The following is a 23,105-nucleotide window of genomic DNA, read 5'->3' as shown; positions in this document are numbered from 1 at the left end:
AAAAAATGCAGACTTCCTCCCTATAGCAATGATCATTCTGATGACCCGAATCATCCTACAGAAGTTCCTAAAGGAAACTTGGCTGTCAGTGAAGAACGGTTGCATTTTTTTTTGTTCCTTTTGTGTCTTTTTTTTGTTTCATTGATATTCTGTTGAAATGCAGCAGTCTTGAGTCAGGCCTGATTGAGAAAGGAAACTATTTTCTTGGTTTCTTCCCCCCCTCTTTTTTCTCATTAGGGAAAAAGACACACTGTAAGATCCTTTTTTACTTTTGCAGCATAAAAGGAATTGAAGCTCAGAAAGTCTCCTGTAACAAAGGTTTGAGAAAGAATTCTCTCAAGAGTGGATATCATCTTTAGAGATATCTGAAAAAAGCAGGAAGCAGTTCAGTCTGGCACCTGGTACTCTTTGGGAAAACATAAAAGGGAAGCAGGTTGCAGTACTGCTCTCTTCTTGTAGAAAACTGCAAATGTTTGTGGCATAGTCCATTGTCCAAAAGTATAAGAAAAGAAGAAAGTCGGCTGTTTCTGTAGCTAAAACACAGTTTCTCTGACCAGATCCAGGATTATCTCCACTGTCTCTGCAGTACGAGACTGATGAAGATGATGAGCAACGTCTGCAGTGACCAGCCAGGTTGTGTGGCTGAAGCCTCCACCTCCCTCCGGTCGGAGTCAACCAGTGGTGCTTCAGTGGTGACAAAATCGAACTCGGTGGGACAGATGTCGTCCGTACAGCCACTTCCGCTGCCTGAGCCGCTGGTTTCATCACCTGGCACAAAGGGGTGAGGGAAACAATATGAGGGCCATGGGTTACAGTGTTAGTCCCTTTTCTCCATTCCCATACCACCCGGCATCCTGGTGGGGATGAACGCCTTGGGAACGGGAAAGTGTTGCTGGTGCTAACTTTCATTCAGTAAACCAGCCAAATGAAGGCCGCTGTGATTTAATTAGGTGATTAAATGCTCTTCTGAAAAAGAAGTGGACTGCTGGCCTTATGGAAAGCTCTCAGTGTCTTGATGTATTTGACACAAAGATAAGCAAGAGAAGCGAAAGAAACAAATACATAACTGGAATATCACGGGAGAGAAAAAGACTTTTTTTATGTTGCCAACAGCACAGATCACAAAGGCCAAAGAAAGCCATTGCAATGGAACCGATTTATAAATGTGTTCAAAGAATACACTTATTTAATGACAGTTAATGGTTTCTTACTTGTATCCTGGAAGTTGACATCATTTCCATTATATGCGTTCTTCAGTTTGTTAGTCATGACACGTAAGGCCATGATTTGTTGTCGAATGAAGGTGTCTGGCCTTGTGATGTCCACATCTACTTCTGGATTGTTGATCTGGTTGGTCAAGCCATCGTTCATAATCTCAGGCAAGTATCTATATAGCAGGATGAATGATTAGTTTAAAATGCAGCAAATTTCAGAAATAAAAGACTGTACAGTAAATACTGTGCTAAGCAATTTGACACTGATAAGGATTACACAGTTCTTATACAGCTCCAGTGAAACCATTTTAAAAATATGGTTTTTAATTTTACAGACTCTAGAGGATCTTTTTAGTAGCTAAGCTGCATGGAGAGAAGAAAGGATTTAAACTCTCCAACCTCCTAACTCTCCACATACTACCCAGCAAGTGCACTGGCTCTGTGAACTATGGAAGAGGTTCACCAGCCAGCAGTAAGTCACTGCATATTCAGATTCTCTACTGATATGAATGGTTACACACTAAATTAAGCATCTAACAGTGCATTCTTCTGTTTTTACTTCTTTCTGCTTAAAAGATATGAACTCCTTTGTTATATATAGCATATTTGTTGTTCTGAGATAATTTAGAAGGCTATCTTGAGGCATTATATCTCTCTGTTTAAAAGAAGCACTTAATTAATTTTTTTCTCCATTTCTTCCTTGCATTCCTTTTTTGACCACTGTGAACAACATCTCCAGCCCATCCTACATCCAGGTCCATAAATGGTGTTGTGAGTTTACCAAACTCCAGTGTTTTCTTTCATTTGGTCCTTAGTCCATACAAACAGGCTATAATTGTATCTCCCATGTGCTTTGTGCATAATATATTTAAGGTATGGCATTTCCTATCTATCCACACATCTGAATTTTTTTTTCAGGCTCTTAGCTTGTAATTTCTTGATTGCTGCAACATTCCCTTGTCTGACCTTGGCAAATGTAGTCTGCTCACAGGCAGCAAGTGTGCTTTTGCAGGTATCTCTCCCCTACAAAAATCAGCCCACGACTCCAATCTCCAAGTAAAAGCCTTCATCATCTTTTGTTAAATATGAACAGTTTGTCCCCTGCTGCTCTTTGTCCTCAGGAAACTCTACTTATAGGCATCTGCAAAACTACCTTTTTTCCTGCTGTGGATCTCTTAAAAATTACCTGTGCATTTCACAGCTGCTAGGCTGATAAAGGGCTGACATTATTTCTCTGTGCTGGCATGGTATCCTGAGAAAACAGGGTATCGCTGCTTCCCTGTTCTTTCTTGTCTGTCTTTATTTACCTACTATCTTTGTCTTGTATTTAGACTGCAAGGGATTTAGGGCAGATCTACATTTCGTTCATGTTCTTTATCAGGATATGATCTATCTCGTAATTAGTTTGCATACCAGGCTATCCCACTGATGTTTATGAGGTTCCTCGTGTGGGTGTGTGCTCAGCCAGTAATGATTGCACAATCTAGCCTACTAATGGCAAACTTTCACAATGCCTAGCACCAAATATAGTTTAAGAGCATATCACTTCACTCACACTTGTGCCAGCCCAATTCTCTATCAATATTCAAATTTGGCATTGGTGCCAGTGTTACATTCATATTGGTCTGGAAAATAAATACATCCCTTAAAAATAAATGTGAAAGAGAGAAGAAAGGACTTTCTCTGTTGAAGTCATGGTTGAGGGAAAATAAGTTTAGTATTGCTTCTGGAGGTTCACAAAATGATGACTGCTTTGCTGCACCAGGGAAGGACTTAAGTCTTATCATAATAGGTCCTTGCTTTGCAAGATGAGACTCATTTGTCACCAGCGGCCTTTGAAAGCTTACATAAGAATAATCCTGGGGGAGTGTGAACACATAAGAACAAAACGTGACTGCCAGAAATACCCTGCCTCAAAGTGCATGTCCTGTTGTTTCACTAGTATCATAAGAAGAAATAACAATGCTGTAGGGATCCCATCCAGACTCCTCTGGCACAGGCTTAGCTACGGCGAGAAGGCAGAACCACTTCCCCTAGTACAGAGGACTGCAAACTGTAGTGTTATGAATCACCAAAGATAGAAATTGGAAATAATTCTGCAGAGCTGCCTGGAGGCAGCAGGATGGAGACCTTGGCATGCAGGGAAGCTCTGGGCTGCAAAGGAACAGCACCTCCATCTGTCACATGTCTCTGCAAATGAAATGGCTGCTGTAGATAAATTACTCAGCCTAGAAGTAAATCAGCGGTTTCAAGGTGCAGTTGATTAAAAGAAGTAAGAATGTAAGAATTGCCCTGCTGGCTCAGAGAGGATGTCCATCTTGCCCAGTGTCTTGTTGATGACAATGGCCATAGCTGTTAGCTAGAAGTTCATGTGGATTGCTTTCCTTGTTTATGAAGGGTTACCTGCTTTTTATTGCAGGCCATCCAGGGGGAATCTATGGCTAGCTCTGAATGGCAGTTCATAGGCTTTCTTTAACTGATTTGTGTTTGATTTCATCTTGTGTTATCGTCAATAATATAAGAACGTACTGACTTCTTAGTAAGCTTTTTATATGGAGGCAATATGAGTTAGTTTGGAGATTTAAAGCAATTAGAGAGTGCTTTTTATCGAGGTTCATATGCTGCACTGTGATCAGTGTGGGTCAAGGATGATCATGAGCCAGCAATGTGCCCTCGTGGCCAAGAAGGCCAAGGGCATCCTGGGGTGTATTAGAAGGGGTGTGGTCAGTAAGTCGAGAGAGGTTCTCCTTCCCCTCTACTCTGCCCTGGTGAGATCGCATCTGGAATAATGTGTCCAGTTCTGGCCCCTTAGTTCAAGGACAGGGAACTGCTTGAAAGAGTCCAGTGCAGAGCCACAAAGATGATTAAGGGTGTGAAACACCTCCCTTATGATGAAAGGTTGAGGGAGCTGGGTCTCTTTACCTTGGAGAAGAGGAGACTGAGGGGTGATGTCATTAATGTTTATAAATACATGAAGGGCAAGTGTCAGGAGGATGGAGCCGGGCTCTTCTCGGTGATGGCCAATGATAGGACAAGTGGCAACAAGTGCAAGCTGGAGCATAGGAGGTTCCACATGCATTATCTGCCTCAGGGTCTGGTGATCCCCAAAGCATACCTGGCATGGAAGGGCCTAATGTCTCAGGAAAACAGTCCAGTCACATCACCTAGATGTGTAAGGTAGCCATACTGGATGTGCGTCACAAGAAACCCATTACCTTATGATTGCCTAAAAGTTAGGTGGATACTTAAATTCCCAGGCGAATGAACCTCTTGGCATTTAGGGCATAAGAGCAAAAGAATTAAAGAGGCTGAAGATTCATCTTTAGGTTTATACAGATACCCAAACTTCTATGTCTACATGCAAGTGTCTGTATATGAGCCGAGTCCTGCTCTTGCCAGATCTAGTCAACAAGATCTAGTCCAAACTAGTCAGGAGTCCACTAGTCAGTGGAGTGGGGACAGCTGTTGGAACCCCATGTACCTTTGGCTAAATGACTAGTTCATTAGATTCTACCTGCTGGGATTTAGTTGCAAACATAGACATCTGGTGCTATTTGAATGCTCTGGGTTATTCTTCTTCTTCTCATTATTAGCCCTGAAAGGTGTGGCTTTCCACATCATATCTACAGGCTTGAGGGGGAGGTCTTGGACATCTGGAACAACAAAAATTATATTAGGTATCTTTCTTTAGGCAGTTGAATTGAGTCTTGAGTACCACTTTAGCCACCAGGGCATATGCTGCTTGGTGTCCTGCTGCCACTACAGTAGCATTTGAAAATTCTGTAGGACTAGTGTCTTATTTACCAGCTCCGTGAAGGTGTTTTGTCTATTTACACCATCTCACGTACCAGTAGATAAGTGTCTTTAGGCAGTGGAAAACTGTCTCATTGACTACACTGACAGGAGTGTATGGGTGACTTCAGGCACCTTAACATCGGTGATTTTTTAAAAACCTCAAGTAGTTCTAGCCCAGCCTCAGTCCAGATGGGAGATAATGTCTTGCGTCATACTCATTTCAGACACGCTGGAGAGTCTCAGAGGACACTACTCTCACGGGGGCAAACCAAATGACTCCTTATTTTCTCACCCACAGGCATATGTATTTAAGTGCATGAATTTACACGTCTGAATGTGAAGCTGGATTCCACCCTCATTACTGAACTAGTTCACCTGCTTCCTCAGGGGAAAAAAAAGGCAGAAAAGCCTATACTGAATGTAAATATCTTCGAATTGTTTTCCTTACTTTAAAGGACTAGTACAGATATGGGAACACACAGCCCAAGGTGTTTTGTGAGTCACAGCCTCTGAGAGGCAGCCTGGCACATGTTCTGACAAAAGCATTTTGATGTGTGTGGGGTAGGGTTAAGTCACACCGAACTGGAAGCCATGTCTTGGGACTACTTTTTGACAGAAGATTTGTTGCTGGCTGGGTAAAGTTGTTGAACACAGCTGCTTTTGCTGCAGTTCTGTAAGTGGAGACACCCTTGTGAATTTTAAGCTTTGCTGCTGCTTCTGCTCTTGTTAATGATCTCTTCGTAGGCCTGGCCATTACAAGAACTCTATGCCCATTATAAACAAAGAGAAGTATCAACCTGAATCAGTGTCTGTTCTTTGCATCCTCCTAGCAAAAAAATATCATCTTTCTTAGCCCTCTGAGTATAGAGAAGCTGAACAGTACTGTTTGTTTTCTGCTGTTTGCTCCTTGCTCAGCTATGTCAGGATTTTAGTGTAATTTACATTGTTTTCTAAAATATTAATGCTTTCTGCTCCTCTTAGCTTTTCCATAGTTCTTGCTTATCTCAGTAGGCACAACAAAGATGTCTTTTGGCACATCATAGCCAAGTACCACAAAGCCTATTTACAACCAGGGGAGTTGTGGGGTGTTTTTGTTTGTTTGGTTGGTTGGTTGGGTTTTTTGTTTGTTTGTTTGTTTGTTTGTTGTTGTTTTTTTAAATATCCAGTTAATATTCCAGGGTGTCTCCTTCTTTTTCAACTCTAAAAGTTGAAACTCTAATCTTTCAGGTCATTGATATAAAGGCTGTAGCTACGAAAAAAAACCAAACAAAAAGTAGAAATCTTGTGTTTTTAAGACACACGTGCCTTAAAAGGTAGCATTCTCTGTATTTTGCTGCCACAGCAGCTGCTTACAGTACAACTGGATCATCCCACCCAGGCAGTACTGGAGTTTTTCCAGGTGCACAGGATTGTAGGCAATAGTACAAAATACAGCACAGGCTTACTCAGGCTGGGCTGGAGGTAGGCAGTCACATCTGGTCGAGAAAGATAAGTGCAGTGGAAAATTGGCTTGTTTGGCTAACTAGATCACCTCATCTGATTCTGTTTGCTCAGGAGGTAATCCTCATAGGATATTTTCAGTTTTTTTTTTTTTTTTTTTTAATTTTTTCTCCCTCTTGGAGAAAAGCTCAAGGAGACAGAAGGAGAGGGAGAAAATGGCTCATCTGACAGTTTGTTGGAAGGAAGAAGATGCAAAAATAAACTAGAGCCATCAATTAAGAATAGGCATTTTTTTCACTTCCTGAGAAGTGGTTTATTCACACTTTCACCAGTGGTGCTAACCGGTTATCTCCACCTACCTCCAGGTAAAGGACATTCAACTCATTTTCACTGCAAGGCTTGCTGGTCAGCAATCAGCAACTTTCCCAGGGCAAGCACTGATCTGTAAGTCTTTCTTCCCACCTGAATTTCACCAGGAATTAAAGGCTCTCTGCCAGGGAAGCAGGCAGCAAGCGTGGCAGGAGAAGAAGAAAATTTGAGGCCAGCTGAGACTCTATCCTGTGTTCGTTTCGGTGAAATACCTTGTAGTTTTGAGCTAGACATTCAAAACGACTGTTCATTTTCCCTTTTATTTCTTATCTTTCTCTTTTTTTTTTTTTTCCTGTTTATAATTACTGTGTGTCCCATATATAATTCTATTTCTTCTTCATTGTACTTGGAGGAGTGATAGGTTCCTCATGGAAAGGAACACAGGTCTCATCACTTCCAGATTACAGCCTTCCAGAGCTCAGACTTATTAATAAGTCTGTAGTCCTGGTGAGCATTAACTCCAGGACAATAGTGCATGAGCACAATCTCTCATGTGGTTTGACTGAAACAAGTTGGCTGAGTTGGTTAGAGCAATTCAAGGTTCGTCCTCTGACCACCAGGGTAGTTGCAGATCTGGTTACTGTTCTTCAGTAAATGTCACATAATCAAGGGCTAATACCTTGGATTTGGTTTAAGTTCTAAACCCTGGATTACATCATTCTTTGGAAAATTTCTTAATTTCTGGAGAACATCTATTAGTGAAGAGGTTATCAGCACATAGGGAAGGAGCTAACTTTTAAAGTTTGGACTTGATGATGTTTTTTAGATCCCAAATACCTTTAAAAAGTCTGTTTCTGTACATCTGGCAGAAGACATTAATTCTTTAAACATAAAATTATATTCAAGTTCTTTTGTGAATAAAAATATAATGGAAAAGTCCCGTTGGGCATCTCTCTAAAAGGCACTTTGTCTGAAGCAGCTACTATTATTTTTTTAATATGGATTTTTCAAAAACAGATATTCATCCACCTAATAAATGTTTTCCCATTTCCACAGCACTTGGTTTCTACCTGATGTGACCTGATTAAAACTGTTCTTTGTACAGGATCAGCAACAAGCTAAGTGCACCCTTCCAGAACACCAAATGGATGACTGTTACCCCACGATTATTTGCAAATTGGTGACTTTCATTTGGCGACCAAATGTCACTGTGAATTAATCGTGGTAGCAAAGTGATATCTGGGGAGTGTAATAACCACAAGTGACCTTGGTGTAATGCCTCTCAGGAGAAATCCTAGCTTCATTTTCTGTGATCTCAGGTTTGCAACTTTTTCCCTCTAAAAGCAGCACTGAGTGGTGATGTGTAAAATGAATCATGAGGCATAATGTCTAACTGGCGATTCAAAGTTTCTAGTTCTCTATACTACCACAGGATCTGATCAAAACCCAGCATTAATGTCGCAACAGTAGCCAACATCATGTCATCTTCTTACTCGTAGTATTAATGACCAGGAAAAGAGGAGGCGGCTAAATTTCCTTTTTTTCTATCATGGGCTGTTATCATATTCTCTGGAATTCAAAATTCAGGTTCTCATACGGCACAGGGGTGCTTATGACAGGTGACACAGTGAACACAAATAGATATAGGCATATCAGCTGGATTTTGCTACCCTTGTTCTTGTGAACTAGAGTTTGATATCAGATACTAATCAGTATGATCAAGGAAACGTTTATGTTTTTTCATTATGCTGCAGTACATGTCCTTGTTCACCAGCCAAGAGGTGATTTTGCATCTCAAGGTAGTTATTTTCAATAATATTCTCAATATTATTTTGTATACAGGCCATGATATTCTATGGTATCTCTGATTTATTACTATTCTCTTGACCTGAAGCATTTATTGAATTCTGTTATTAAGACTATGACTATACATTTCCTCTGTGAATGGATATGAAATAGAACCTGGACAGAGGAGCAGTGGCTGTGCCTGTTGAAACTGTATTTTCAGGTGATGCTTTGATCCACATAGAGTGAAATGTCTGTGTTAAATTAATCAAGAACATTATCAGCAAAGGATAACTTTTCTCAATGGCTCCAGAACATTAATCTCAGAAGGCATCATGAAAATAACCAGGCTTCTCATATGATAAATACTGAAAAAGGAGGGTGAAAAACTACGTGCATAAAATGCATCTCCATAACTCCCAACAAATATGGAAGTTGTGCCAGAGCCTTCAGTGCAGGAGCAGAAGACAGCTGAAAAATATCGGCCAGACATGATACAAACACTAGTGTTGGTCATGGAAACTAGAGGGCATATTAGCAGGTGTGACTGCTCTTTTGTAGAATGAGTAGCATATATCTGTTATTAATGCATGCATCCTGATGAGATGCATGGCATCCTGCTGGGAGGCCTGGAAACTCCGCCTAACTGCTGCAACACACTGGCCTGAGGTCATATCTTAAAAAGCACACAGACAAGAAGAGGTGTAATAGAGGAGGATAAAAACACATTTTTATTTCTTTATTCCTCCTAACTGTCTTTCTCAGAGTTCCCAGGGGCTTTCTCTGGATCTGGGACTTAGGAACTGAGCAACGACTAGTGCTTTTGGATAGATTTGTTCATGTGCATCTCAAAGTGGGTTCAATGGGCTAGCAGCATCCCAAAGAGCCCTCTGCTCTCATCTGTGAAATGAATTCTTTTGACCATTATGTAGTAAGGCTAGAAAAAATGCATGTGTTCAGTGCAAAACCTCCCCCTGTAAAGTGTGCGCCTTACAAAAAAGGTTAGATGATGGGGTGGGTGAAATATATCTATGTATCTGTCCATCCACTCATCCACCCATCCATGCAAAATGGCATTTAACAGGTTTGTGAGTTTTTTCCTATGTTGTCTTATTTTTGCTGAGTTTTTATATTATATATATTTATATCAAAATGAGACTGCTTCTCTCACTTATTTTTTCCCTTGTTTATTTTGTTGTTGTGGTTTGGGGGTTTTTTGGTTTTTTTTTGGCTTATTTTTGTATTCTGGCTTCATATGTCATCAGGTAAAAGGAAAATAAAGATTTCAGTACCTGAGCGACAGAAAGTATCACTGCCCTCCAAATTCAGTGTTCACCAGACACTCAAACCTCTCCACTCCTCCTCTCTCCCCAAAAGCACAGGCTACTGCTGCAGACCTGAAACCTAACTGCCTGTGGTGTGGTCCTGGAGTCAATTCCTCTGTCTCTCAGCAGGGATAATCAGATCCTCTCCTCTGTCAGCTGATGAACCCACACTGGGACCTTTGGAGACACCAGCTCATCTGCCAGCTCCAGCCCTGCCACAGACAGAGCCAAACAAACTTCAAAATTAAACCAGAAAACTCATCACAGACAAGAGCAGCTGACCACAGTATCTCTGATGAAGCAACATAAGGTCAAGCCTTCTACAGGAGATAAGTAGGAGTGTTACATTTATCCTCTGTCGGCTATTTTCAGTTTTGGGTTTGTTTGCGTTTTTTTTTTTCCCCTTCCCTCAGCAAATAGCCCTAAGCTTTGCCAGCCAATAGCAAATAGAGTCGAAATTCCAATTTCTGTTTCATCCCAGTAAGATATCCCAAGAGTGCAATTGCTTCACAAGCTGTCAGTCCCAACACAGGGATGCTAAATGGAGCTAAAGAGCTCTTTGAAATGTTGGTATAAATTATCCTTCTGGAGCTGAACCAATGAACATTTTCGGTGTTCACATGCTGACACACTGTGCACATTTACTCTGACTCACACTCCGGCTTTAATGGCACCGTGACAGTAATCTTGGCTACAAGCTGAGTGTGGACAATTACTTGTTCTCCCTATTTCCACTTCACTCTTATAAACAGTTTTGTTAAATACCCTCAGTTTTGTGATTGCTTCAGGCCAGACAGGGATTTGGACCAAATGCAGTGGAGAGGGGTCTACCTCACCTCGCCTTGGTGTGGCCATTCCAGCAGTTCTCCTCCATTGATGGACCGGCTGTCACTCGCTCATCCTTGCAGATTGTGTAGGGTAATGTTGACCAGAACTTTTTAGAGAGCTTTAGCTTTTCTTTAATGTCTGTTACCTGATTAAGAGACAACAATAGGGAAAAGAGGTTAAAAACATCAGCCACACTAACTATTGTGTTAAATAATATGTTGTTTAATTCTGTAATGGTGATGATGGCGAAGGTTAAAAGGACCGAAGGTGCTAAAACTTAAATCCCTGTATTTACGAGCAAGGCATTCAGCATTGGGGTTTGGGGAGAACAAATAATCAGTCACCTTTTTTCCACAGGCAAGACATTAATAAAAGCGTGTTAGATCTTGCTCTTTCTAGTTTCCATTTGTCTAAGGTTTTCTAAATATACATCTTCCTATGAATTAATATGCCTCACAGTCTGCTGAATGTAAATTCAGTTAAATGGTGTACGTCAGATAAAATGTCTCACCCACCAACTTGGTCATGTCTTAGGTAAATATTATATTTAGAGCTACATGCGCAGGTTCTTAAAAAATGGTGCACTGCTGAGCTGATGTTGAACTGATTTAAGATATGCAGGCTGAATACATTGCAGTACATTTGGAGCTCAGTAGCAGCGAGAAGTTTGGGTATACACATGCAGGCAGAGACTATATCCATCTTTGCTGCTAGATGTAGATAAATATCTGTAGCTGGATACAGACTTCACATTCAAGAAATGTTGGGACAGTATTGAAACAGTTTCTTTATGTTATAAACACCTTGAACAATAACTTAATTTGACATGATTCAGGCAGCAATCAGAAACAAACTGAATTTCCAGCATCAACTTAATAAATAAATGCTCTGGCTAAAATGTTATCAGTTCTTGTTTTGCGTTCAGTATGCTAGAGTGGAAAAATCTACAAGACTAGATAGAAAAGACAACAAAGGACAGAGCACAAAGGATGAATGTGCCACTGCTGTTCTTATGGAAACAGATGCATTTCACATTAAGTTGTAATAGGATTTAGGGGAGCTTGTTGAATAGCTTTCAAAGGAAATTGCTGAGCTTTATTCTTTAAAAAACCAAGAAATAAAAGCTCTCCATTCTTCCATTCAGTTTTGAGATTGGCTTTTAGGTTGTTGAGGTACAATATTGTACTTGGCTATTTATCTCTTTTATCTTTTGTTCTGAAGACATGATAGCTCCCTGAGCAAATGGCCCACACTGCTTTGCCATGCTTAAACTCTGTGGAATGTCACTTTATAAGCCAGGAGACAGAAACAGTCAGGGATGTTATTTCAAAAGCACCATCCGCATTTTCATCTGTAAGAAATAAGTAGGAAGGTATTTGGCTGCATGGGTTGTTGATGGTGTTTTTTGCCATGATAGGCACCTTATAAATCTCCTTCTCACCCTATGCCAAGCCCTAGTTGCTTTGTTTTCATATGAGATACTAGTAGCATTTGCAAGTCTTTAAATTCTCGAGAGGGGAGCCCTACCAAGCCAAAAATTAAATTGCAGTTTGCAGAATACAGGCAAGCCTTTAGCAGAAGTGGGGCTGGTCTCAGAATGCCTGCCCTTTCTGATGTCTTTGGTTCATGGGACCAGGGTCTTTGGGCAGACAGCAGTCCCTCTTCCTCTTCTGCCTATGCTGAGAGCAGAAACCCCAAGGTCCCTAACGGTACAGCTAACCAGCACAAGCAACTCAGTTAAACTGCCCAGTGTTCACGAAGAGGTGTGTAAACACTTGTTAGGCCACAGTGCAGTAAATCAGATAGAGAAATCCTATAGAAAATGTAGGGAGAAGGGTTTATAAGGAGAAGAGTCCATTCATATAAGCTTAGGGAACAGGAGAGTCAAAGGGACAGATTTTCTCATTTATTGCTCATGCCTGGATAACTATTAGCACAAGCAATCTGATACCAGTGGTGAGTAATTAGTTTTCAGAGCAGTAACATTGTTGCTACCTGCAACTTATTTTAAGCTATTCAAAACTCGGATGTTTAGAGCTGTATTCAGATTTCTACCGCAATCAATTTAGAGCTGCTGCTCTAGGACTTGCAGACTTCTATTTTGAACCACAAGTGAGTCAACACCCATTGGAAAGTGTTTTCCCTCCCTGGCCCTTGTAATTTGGAGTACAAATCTTGTGTTTTCATAGAAGCCAGCAAAACAATGGAGAGAGGTTCTCACAGATCGCATGCTGCACACAATCTCCAGATACTCCCTGATAATCAAAATGAGAACTCCCATTTGCTAGTCTCTCCTGAAGATACTAAATGATGTTTACATACTCTATATGTAAAATGGCTACAGCTTAGGGAAAGGTTGTCGTCTGCAGCCCTCTCTAGATGGTTCCAATTCAGGTGCATTTTAACAATTTTTATCCCCCTCAGATATTTGCCTTCATAGCTATACACCCTCCCCATTGCATTATTTTACCATCAAGCTTAAAACAACTTGTGGACTCAGCCTCTGAAGTCTTGCTCTTTCCTGTTGTGTAACCAGACCTCTGTTAATGCTCTCAGCTTCTGGCAGTGGAGTTTACACATCTGCCTAGACAGTTCCTTGAACCTCACCCTGAAACTAGTTTTCTGGAAGTGCAGTGTGGTTTCTGGTGGCCTTCAAAGAGAAATTAAGAACACCGATTGATTCACCTTCTCTTTTAGGGATCAACCTGGTGGCGACATTCACTTCTGCATGATGGACACTCAGGCAGGCAACGACTTTGGAGTACTTTTAATGTAACTTTAAATGCAGAACAGAATTAGGTGACGTAATGCCTGCCACAACATTTAAAACTTTTGCCTGTGGGTCTCAGTGATTTCAGTTCTGGGATCTCCTCAAGCATGACCACAGTAAGTCTCTTAGTCTCCATGGTCATGCATATTCCTCCATACATTGTTTTGATCTCCGCCAGCATTTAAAAGATACGTAACAGATGTACAGTCCCTTGAAAACGAGATAAAAGCCACTGAGGATTCAGTTAACATCACTTGCTTGTGGTTTATGAAGTCAGACTACTGTATCCCCCTAGTGACCTGTGGCCTTGTAAATGATTCCTTGGTATTTCCTATTCTTTGAATTAAAGATTAACTTTCAAGCTTGGTTAGACTTCTGTGGAAACATTTAAACACAAGACATATGCAATTTTGATATTTTACATATTTCCTTTCCACTTTCTTTAGCAGAGATTTATTCGGATTAAGACAGCTGGATCTCTTTGGCCGTAGTTAGCCTCACTTTCCCTAACTATCTTCCTGACATAGCCCTGATATTATATTGAACTACATTTTTTCAGCTACTTTGAAGGTACTAAATTTGTTTTGAATTCCAATATTTTCTCTCTCATAAAAAAGAGAATATAGTAAGAGCCACGCATAGAGATACATTTTTAATTTGTTGGGGGATATATAGAAATGGATATTAAAATAGCCTGGCCTTCATCTATAATTGCTAACAGAAGAAAGGCAATACTGTGTTGGTGAGAAAAGTTAAATGTTTGCATCATTGCCAAAGAGAAGTTAATATCCAGAGTTGTGGAAATTGTATAGTTACATGCCCTACATGAAGAAATACAGTTAATTTCTTTTTTTTTTTGCCACTGATTTCCTATGTGACTGAGGCAGTCATGTATATCATGCAATTCTTCAGCAGAACTTGGCTCAGCAGCATCCATGAGCTCGGTTTCAGTCCTATGAGCATGGGTTCAGTTATAAGCAGGTAAATAAAACTGACCAATGTTTCTGTCTTCTTTTCCCACCTTGCACTCCAAATTAATGAAGTGAGCTAAAAAGCAAGCCCATCAGTTTAGCAGCAATCAGATCTTAGCATTCCTTTTTTTTAATTCAGGACAGCTGGAAAAATCAAAAGACTAATCAGGATAATTCAAAAAAGCATTGAAAATATGATGCAAAACTAAAAGTCAGATGACAACATTTTATAAGGCATGAAAGATCCTAGAAAGACACTTGCTTGTGAAGTAGGCAGCCAATTGCCCATGGAATCCACTTTGGTTTAGTTTCAGATGGAAATGCACTTCTTTGGCAGTGGGATAATATGCACTCAGAAGCAACGGGGGTCAAAAAAACAATTTTAAAGGTGGGGGTCCTAAAATAATTTTAAAAAAATAAATTCCCTTTTACCTTCCTCCTCCTCTGCCAAGTCCTCCTCTGGCAAGTCCATCTCATAGTCCTTCCAGATTTATCATCCTCACCAATATAAACCCTACTCTTGCAGACAGAGGAATATCAGAAGGTGCTAAAATAGTGGTGGAATACATCCAAAACTGACCCAGGTTCAATGCAATAAATGAAATAAAATAATATGGAGTCTTGGTTGTGTTAAGAAGAAATGGTTCTCATCAACCTTCTTTTCTTCTTCCTGATGTTTTTGCATTGCATTTTTTCTTGTTTATTCTGCAGTTTAGGAAGGTTTTCCTTTCGAAATACAGGCAGAATATTCAGCTTGCCTTTCTGTCAATGCCTTCTCCCTGGGGATGCACCTCAATGCAAAGTCCCATTGAGGGTTAAGCCTTTATGCCCTGTGAAAACATACAAACATTTCTGACTGCTCATCGGATGTTCCTTCTCTGGTGTACCAGGGTGCCACTCTGGATGACGTACCATGGGTTGGTATGTGCCGGCATAGCCACTTGGAAGATGTTTCAAGTGCATGTTTGTGACAAGGCGCTGTAATTTCAGGGACTTCGGGGCAGGTACGTAAAGTGTATCTTACCAGTGTGTCACACTAACAGAACAGTTAGAGACAGTGAGTAGAAAGAGGCCTGAGGCTTTTTCTTAGAGAACAGGCATGAAAGTAGCTGTCCAAGCCACGTTCGTGTCTGTGTAGTTTCTTCAGTCACATACCGCTTTGCCCTTTAATTCACAAGCAACATTTAACTAATGCCACTTCTTCGTGCTACGTTATTTCCAGGTGAAAAAACAGACTGTTTTCCACTGTCTGCTGCTTGCTTTCCCCTGGATATGTCTAACATACACAGCCACGCACCCAGTACCCTTACAGTCTGTATTACAAATGATGTAGACCTTGTATAATGATGGGCAGCTTGATAACAGATTTATGAATATGGCACTGACCACTTGAGCCCTGTGTGGGGGATCGTGAAGAGCATGCCTTTCATCATGGGCATGTCCAGGTAGGAAGAATAAACAGATCACCACGATCAGTTTTGTGTTATGCCATGCCAGCAGAAAACTGCACTGGACTTTCATACATTGGTCAGTATTTATGTCCATTAAGGGATTTAATCTGAAAGTATCCTACAACTAACGGCCAACAATTTGTTTAAAAGGACTAGGTGGCAAGCACATATTATATACTGTTTCTAACTGGTTATTATGTTTATGTTTTTGCTACACGTGGGTGTTGCAGTCAGGGCAAGAATCCTGTCACAAGCAGGTAAGTACAGGACAGATCGGTGTTTTAATTGACACACAGTTTTCCTTGTAAACTGGGCTTGATGAAAAGCAGCTAGCTTGGACCCCTCGGTTTTAGGGGCTGCCCCTTGAGAAAGATGTCTCCTGTATATCCTTTGTAACATCTGCCATCTTCATACAGATATCTCAGAGGCATTAGTGTAAACAGTGTAAGCAGCGGAACTGGGCTTCCTCTGTCTCACCCAGGTGTCTGAATTTAGCTAAAGGGGACTGAACTCTCAGAGGCTTTTTAAAGGCTCCTCAATTTCTCCACTGATTAGATATAAGGAGACTAGCCATATTTTTGCATAGAACAGCTCGTTAGGTGCTCAAAATTTCAATGCACTTTAGGCACTTTAGTGAGGGTGACGTGCTTCAATTTGGGACAAGCAAAGCAGAACTTTACTTGCCCTATATGGAGATTATTTTTTCACACATTATACATTTCCACACTTTCTCACAAAATAAATTTAAATGCCAAGCAGTTGCCAAACCACCATGTCCTTGATCATTTTTCAGCCTTTCAAAAAGTGAAGTGCGTAGGGCATTGATTCAGTGGGATCTGAGCATCGCATCGCCCCGGTTGCCGGGGAGCACCCTGGATCTGGGGGGTCCTCGAGATGGCAGTGTTGCTCAGCCTTTGCGCTCTTGCCAGCAACCCCCCCCCCCCCCCCCCCCGCACACCCACAGTGTTTCCCAGAGAATAAGACCGTAGATTGTTCCACTGAATATAAAACTGACAACCCTGTTATTTTAAACTCGAAAGTGACAGGCTGTTATTTTAATGAGGTCTGTCAGTGCCAAGGTTAACCAAAGCTTTATTTCCCCTACAAAACGTTAAGGCTGTGGTTCTAAAAAAAGGGGGCTGTGAAATTTTATGATTATTGATACTTTCTCAGCACAAATAAGTTCTGAGAATTTCACCCGGACCTTCTTGCTCAACAAATGCTTTTTGGTTTTCCACCTCTCTCTCTTTTTTTTTTTTTTTTCTTAAAAATTTTACTTTGTGACTTTAAATGGTCTGGAGCTCTACTGATTACTGCCTGCTCATGATTCATGTTTCTGCACAGAAAAGCGGATGACAGCTCTTCTAATCAAGAACTAATGTGGAATCCCAGTTATAAAGCACAAATAGGTGTTTGGGTAATTTGTGAAATAAAACAAAAGAGCTAGGTGACTTTCCAAAGCAAGACTTTTCTCACCAGAGTATTTTAAAGTGAAATGAAAGGATTTTTTCCTGTCATTGTCTCTAAGGGCTATCCATGTCTTTGACAAGAAAAAAGTTAAGGCCTTTAAATGATGGTAAAGAATGACTGTTAGCCCCACTGAATTCTCAGACTAACAGATATATATCTTTAGAAAGGGTGGATTCAGCTCCCGTACTAATACTCCTACACTTACGTGTCTACATTCGCAGTATAGTCCACAGCAACTCGGCACTGACTCACTGAAGTTTCCAGTGACATATGAGACACCTGCAGCGACCTGGCTAAGTCTCCTGTAGGTCGTGAGTTATGTGTGACTGTATTGGATGACCTAGTTGCACTTTGTTTCATTCAGCTTTGATCTGAAACAGGCATTTGAAAGCAATCCAGGTTGCCTATTGCATGTTTTTTAAGGAAAATAATTTACAGATCTGCATGAATGCTGACGTGTGCTTGCAGATGTTCCCTTGCCATCTGTGGCCTGGCAACGCCTGTGCCACACTGCATGTTAACTGACTCCAGGGGCATGTGCCATTGCCTGTGTAAAGGGCTAGACTGCCACCACTCCGAGCTGACAGCCCCATGCCCAAAAATAATGCAAGGAAAGTAAGTGTGTGCCTTAACCCTCACCTGGAAACCCTGCCTCCAGCAGTCTCCACATCTCTGCAGAGAGCTTAACAGTGCCTCACATCACCAAATGGAGACCTTTTTTTTAATGAAGACACTGACATTATTGCTTACAGGCAGGTAGAGCCTGACACTAAACCCTTCCCACATTCAATATTCATTTTGGCTGGGGAGAGAGGAAGAGGAGAAGCCTGTCAAATGGCAGAGCAACCTGGGGTAAACTTCTACTCCTTTCCATAAATGTGCCCATTTACCCTCGCCCTTACTATTGGCTTGACTCGCACAACCGGTTTGCCTCCTTAAGTAGCTATGTCAGGCCAAGTTCACTGCACTTGGATGCCCAGTAAATAAAAACATTGCTTTTGGAAAGTGGAAGCTGCTGGAAGCATCAGCACACTGAAACGGAAATTTGTAGGAACTTGAAGTAGCTTCCCCTTTTCCTGTAATACCTGGGAGCAGTACTAAAAAGCTGGTCTATAAATCTGATTCAAGCAAATCCAAAGCACTTGGAGGAATCAGTTTTTTATTGCAGATAAGTACAAAAGTAGCACCAGAAATATGCTGGAATCTTAAAGATAAAATGCCAGAGGCTTTTCTGTGGCAAGGCTTAGCCGTTAAGCACTGATTCTTTGTGAACAGTCCTTCATCTCTCCAAGCAAAAATGGTAATAGCTAATGTAAACAATTACTGATAGAGTATTTCAAGCTACAGTCTTTCATTTATGCTGGAGATGTTGACCTGGTACCAGGAATGAAGTGGCTGTTTCTTCTCTTAAAACTCAAGAGTTTACATGTGTTATAACAGACAAGTAGTTCAAGCCTCCCAACAGGTGTGAGAAGCATATGATTTCTAAGGACAGCAGGAGCTGGGATACGTCCTTTCACAACAGAGCAAGAAGTATAATTGTACTTGGTACTTGAAGTAGCCTTACATTTAACTTAATTTCTTCTAGTGGTTACTTCTTGACATAGCTCCATTGCCTTGAAAAAGCTCTCCATGGACACTCAATGCCTTGAAATAACTCAAATTTTAGCAGTAAGAAGACAGCTACCCTGGCAGCAACTTCTGGGCTTCTGACCTTCCTCTCCCTCCACCATGAGTGGCACATCCAGCTGTAGTGGCACATCCAGCTGTCTGCCCAGACTAGATAGAGCCATGGAGAAAAGGCTGTGCTAAGGTGGCCAAAAATACAGAAAGCTAAGAAATATCTAAAGCCAGAGCATGCAAGTGAGAGTTTTGATGAAGGATCCACCTTAAGATTTTGAAATTACTGTACACAGTCATAAAATGTGAGATGTCTTCCAACAATGTAAAAACCAGTACAGTTTTCCCTATGGACCTCAGGGATCTTTTGGCTTTGTCCATTTTTCAGAGCCCAACTACCACTTTACTGAGGGAGTTCAGGTGTAAAAGCACCTGCTCGTCCATGACTGGCATTCTTATGCTGCAAAGTGATCAATCAAGTAGTTAATCAGACTATAGCACCTTTCCCAGCCCATTAAAACCTAATTTTAATGTTGCTGGAAACGTATTCCCTCGTTTTCTGTTTGAGCTCCTACGAGAGAAACGTATCAAAATCTCTCTCCCTCCCTCCGAGACACGTCGAGTGCAGCCGGGGGGGTGTAAACCCCTGCCTCCCCTCAGCCCGGGGCTGGGAGGCCGGGCCTCCCTGAGGAGCCCCTCGGGGGACCGGGCAGGCTACCCAGCCTTCCCAGCCCGGCCCGGGTGCAGTTTTGCTGGCTCGTCAGTAGGTGTCGGCCTCCTCTGCGCCTTAAAAAGGGAAGGGAAAGGGTGGGCGTGGGAGCTATGAGCCAAGGGCGGAGGTGAGAAGGGGCCGTGGCGGGAGGAGTAGAAGGAGTGAGGCCCAGCCCGCCACGGCGGCGCTGAGACCTCGTTATCCCAAGGCTCAGCCCAAGGGAGGGCGGTTGCACAGAGTAAGAAATTGCTGGCAAAATGCGTTTCTCCATGTCATAGCCTGTAAGGATGTTTTACCGGAACAGCCCGGACTTGCAGCCACAGCATGCAACTCCTGCTTCCTTCCATATTACGTTTTCATTTCATCCAGAATTAATGTTTAGTAGCTTTCCCTCCCCTAGTGCTTCTGGTTGCCAATCATTCAGCTTAACTGAAACTAGAGCTTGATTTCAATGGCCTGTATATTTGCATTCTGGATTATTTTAATCCAAATACACAAGTCTGCATTATTACAAGTGGTGGATATATACAGTTGGGAAAGAATTAAAAGTCAGCATAGAGGCTTTGTGGCATTGCATGTGCTGATTGTGGTGATGCGGAGTTCTGTATTTATTTTTTGCCAAATTTTCTTTCCAGACTCTCTGAGGAAGATGCACAATTTCATTTTCAGAGTTGCTTCAGAGACGAGAGAAGGTTTAACAAATTGGTATTATATAACATGCAAATATAGTTTGTTAAAATATCCAAGTCCAAAAATGAAAATCACAAAACAGTTAGAACGAAAACATTATTGTTTTCAGAGACAGAAAGTTTTATCAAAGGCCATTTCTGGCAAGGCAAGTAGGCTCAGCAGGAAAAGTGCTTATCAGGAAAACAGAGTCCGAGAGCGCCTTGAACTGTAAATCTACTATGTCAATATACTAATGACTTTCATTGGCTTCCTACTGAGGAGAGGGTGAGTTTATCCTCTGCTGATGTGGAGTTGCACTCTCTTGTCCTTTCATGATAGTGTTAAGTACTTCAATTACTGGATCCTAACAGGACAACTGCACACAGCTTCCTCAGGGCTGCCAGGGACTCAGGCATAGGTAGGCAGGAGACACAGAGATTGGTATAGGTCCAGCAAGTGCTTAAGGATCTCTCTAAAAGAGAGAGAAAATTTAAGTCCAGTTTGAAGTACAGCAAAGTAATGATGTGTTCTCACAAGATTTTATCCTAAAGCAGCAAAAATCTAATGAGGCTAATCGATTTCCTGTTTTCTGCCATGGCCGGGTGGAGAGTCATGAATTTAGATATCCTTGCAAGATTGCTGTTCAATCTGATCCTGAATCAGGAAATGGACCCCTTCTGTTTTTTGGTTCCCTTTGAAGATGAAAGTGCTAGCACATGTGTATATCTGGAGTCTGAGCCTCATGAGTTGGTGAGCAACACGAATTCAAGGTGCACTGCTCACCTCTGCCATAAATTCAGTACAATTTTCAAGATCATTTGTGGAATCTAATCTGGACAATTTAAAGAGCAAACATCGATGGAGAAATTTTGTATGGATAAGAATGGGCACAGTAGCAAGCACATGAAGCATACTGTGTGAATCTGAATGAGTAGGTGTCGGTCCCAAAGAGTTTTCATATCAAGTAGAAAACGTGAGGCAGAAAGGAATGCTCATATTTTATATTTATATATATATATGAAAAATACATGTAAAGAAAATCACTTAGAGAGTCACTGCCTAAGCAAAGCATTACTCCTACAGCTCTAGCACCTTCTTTATAATGAAAAGTCTGTTTTTCCTCCTTCGGTATTGCTTTAGGTAGTAAGCCTACCTACTCCTCCAAGGATATGTCTACCTAATACTCATGACAATATAGCATAGTTCAAGTTATATTTAAACCAAGCAGGTAAATACAGCATGCAACTAGACTTGATGTTACTGCTTGAGTGTTTATTGTGGCTCTTGGGCAGGCTTTGTAGGTTGCCATCCATCTCCCTGCCACTGCAAGCATGCTGCTGGCATCTGGGCACCTTATGTCACTACTTTTTGGATGTTGCCAAGTGAAGAGACCGGAGTCAGGCAGCTGCATATGTAAAGTTGATTTTGTCTCCCAAGAATGACGGGCAAGCACCAACCCAGGACCAGACAGGAAGACAAGAAAGACAGAGCTGGGTAGAGCTGGAGGAAGTGAAGCCGTGGCCACTGCTCCTGATGATCTGGGGATGGGAATGCAGCTCTGGCTGCTGCCCTGCATGTGCTGGGCAATGACAGCAACACTGTCAAGCCTGCCTTTTCTGTGACAGGCACAAGTGGTAAGAGGCGCTGACCATCTTGCTGTGCTTGCCCCCTCTTCTTACTTTTAGTGCTAATGCAAGAGACCCCTGCATCACAGAGGCTATAGAGGGAGGGCAGGCTGCATGGCTCTGAGGTGGCAAGGATGCTGTCACTGGGATAAGGGGGACCCAAATGGGACATGGGAAGAAGGTGCTCTGTCTTCTGCTGCCAGCTGTGAGGGCAGGGTGGGTGGTGAAAGCAAAGCTACAGGACCCAAAACAATCAAGCTGCAATAAATGGATAGATAGGGAGTCATTTCATGAAGATCAGTAAAATATTCTTGTCTCGTTCTTCCCTCAAAGCCTGGGCAATCCCCTGCCTGCTCTTCACAGCTATCTGTTAGCACAAACAGGTATAACTGAGCATTACCAGCTGCAGAGCTGCCTACAGCTGGCAGGCAGCATCCTGCCGGCTACCCCTCTTGATGGAAGCGAGTAGCTGGACAGAAGATCGATGCTTGCTCCTTGCGCATAGGCAGCTTAAAAGCAGCCTGGCGTCTGTGCCAGCACCCTCAGGATTGAGGCAGCTGCACACTGGTTATTTATTTGTCTCTTTTTTTTCAAAGTGCCTTCCCCACCTTAGCCCGCTGCTGCATTTCAGCAAGGATTCATGCAAGGCCACGCCAGGCTTTCAGTGATCACAAGCTGTGTTCGCATGGTCATGAGTCTACCATAAAGACAATGACATTATAAAAGTAAAAAGCACTGCAGTTTATTTGCCTCCAAATCTAGAAGCTTTAGAATTCATGTTTTGAGGGATTTAGCAAAGTCACAAAAGCCAGAAAATTGGATTTGTTTTCTCATAATAGTGAAGATCACAGATTTTAAGACAGTAGTTTCACAAGACATGGGGTGAAAAATCTAGAAAATTTGCAATTTTGTCTATAAAAACTAAACACAGACTTCTTTACAGTATAGAAAAAGCTCAAAATGGAAAAAATACCACCTCACAAAGGATAGTGTCACAAATGAGCTGAATATAATAATAGAAACATTCTCATTTTCTGTCTATTTTAGCTATAAAACCAGCGATATTTTCCAGTCAGGAGCTCTTCACCAGACAGAAGAGATTACCCTCACTGAATCAAACC

At 41.7% G+C, this 23,105-nt stretch overlaps 1 protein-coding gene across 1 annotated transcript in view; it reads right to left on the bottom strand.

Moving 5' to 3' along the window:
* Nucleotides 1-565: 565 nt before the first annotated feature.
* GPC6 (glypican 6) overlaps nt 566-23,105 on the bottom strand; it is an 805,850-nt gene continuing 783,310 nt past the window's right edge. Inside the window, exons 8-10 of the mRNA XM_086482023.1 lie at nt 10,705-10,841; nt 1,212-1,387; nt 566-768 (exon numbers count right to left, since the gene is read on the bottom strand). Coding sequence (XP_086338149.1) covers nt 566-768; nt 1,212-1,387; nt 10,705-10,841 — 516 coding nt within the window. The remainder of the gene's footprint in view (nt 769-1,211; nt 1,388-10,704; nt 10,842-23,105) is intronic.

This window comes from Leptosomus discolor, chromosome 1, assembly GCF_034619465.1.
Source record: "Leptosomus discolor isolate bLepDis1 chromosome 1, bLepDis1.hap2, whole genome shotgun sequence".
NCBI lineage: Eukaryota > Metazoa > Chordata > Aves > Leptosomiformes > Leptosomidae > Leptosomus > Leptosomus discolor.
This window is presented reverse-complemented; position numbering and strand designations above follow the sequence as displayed.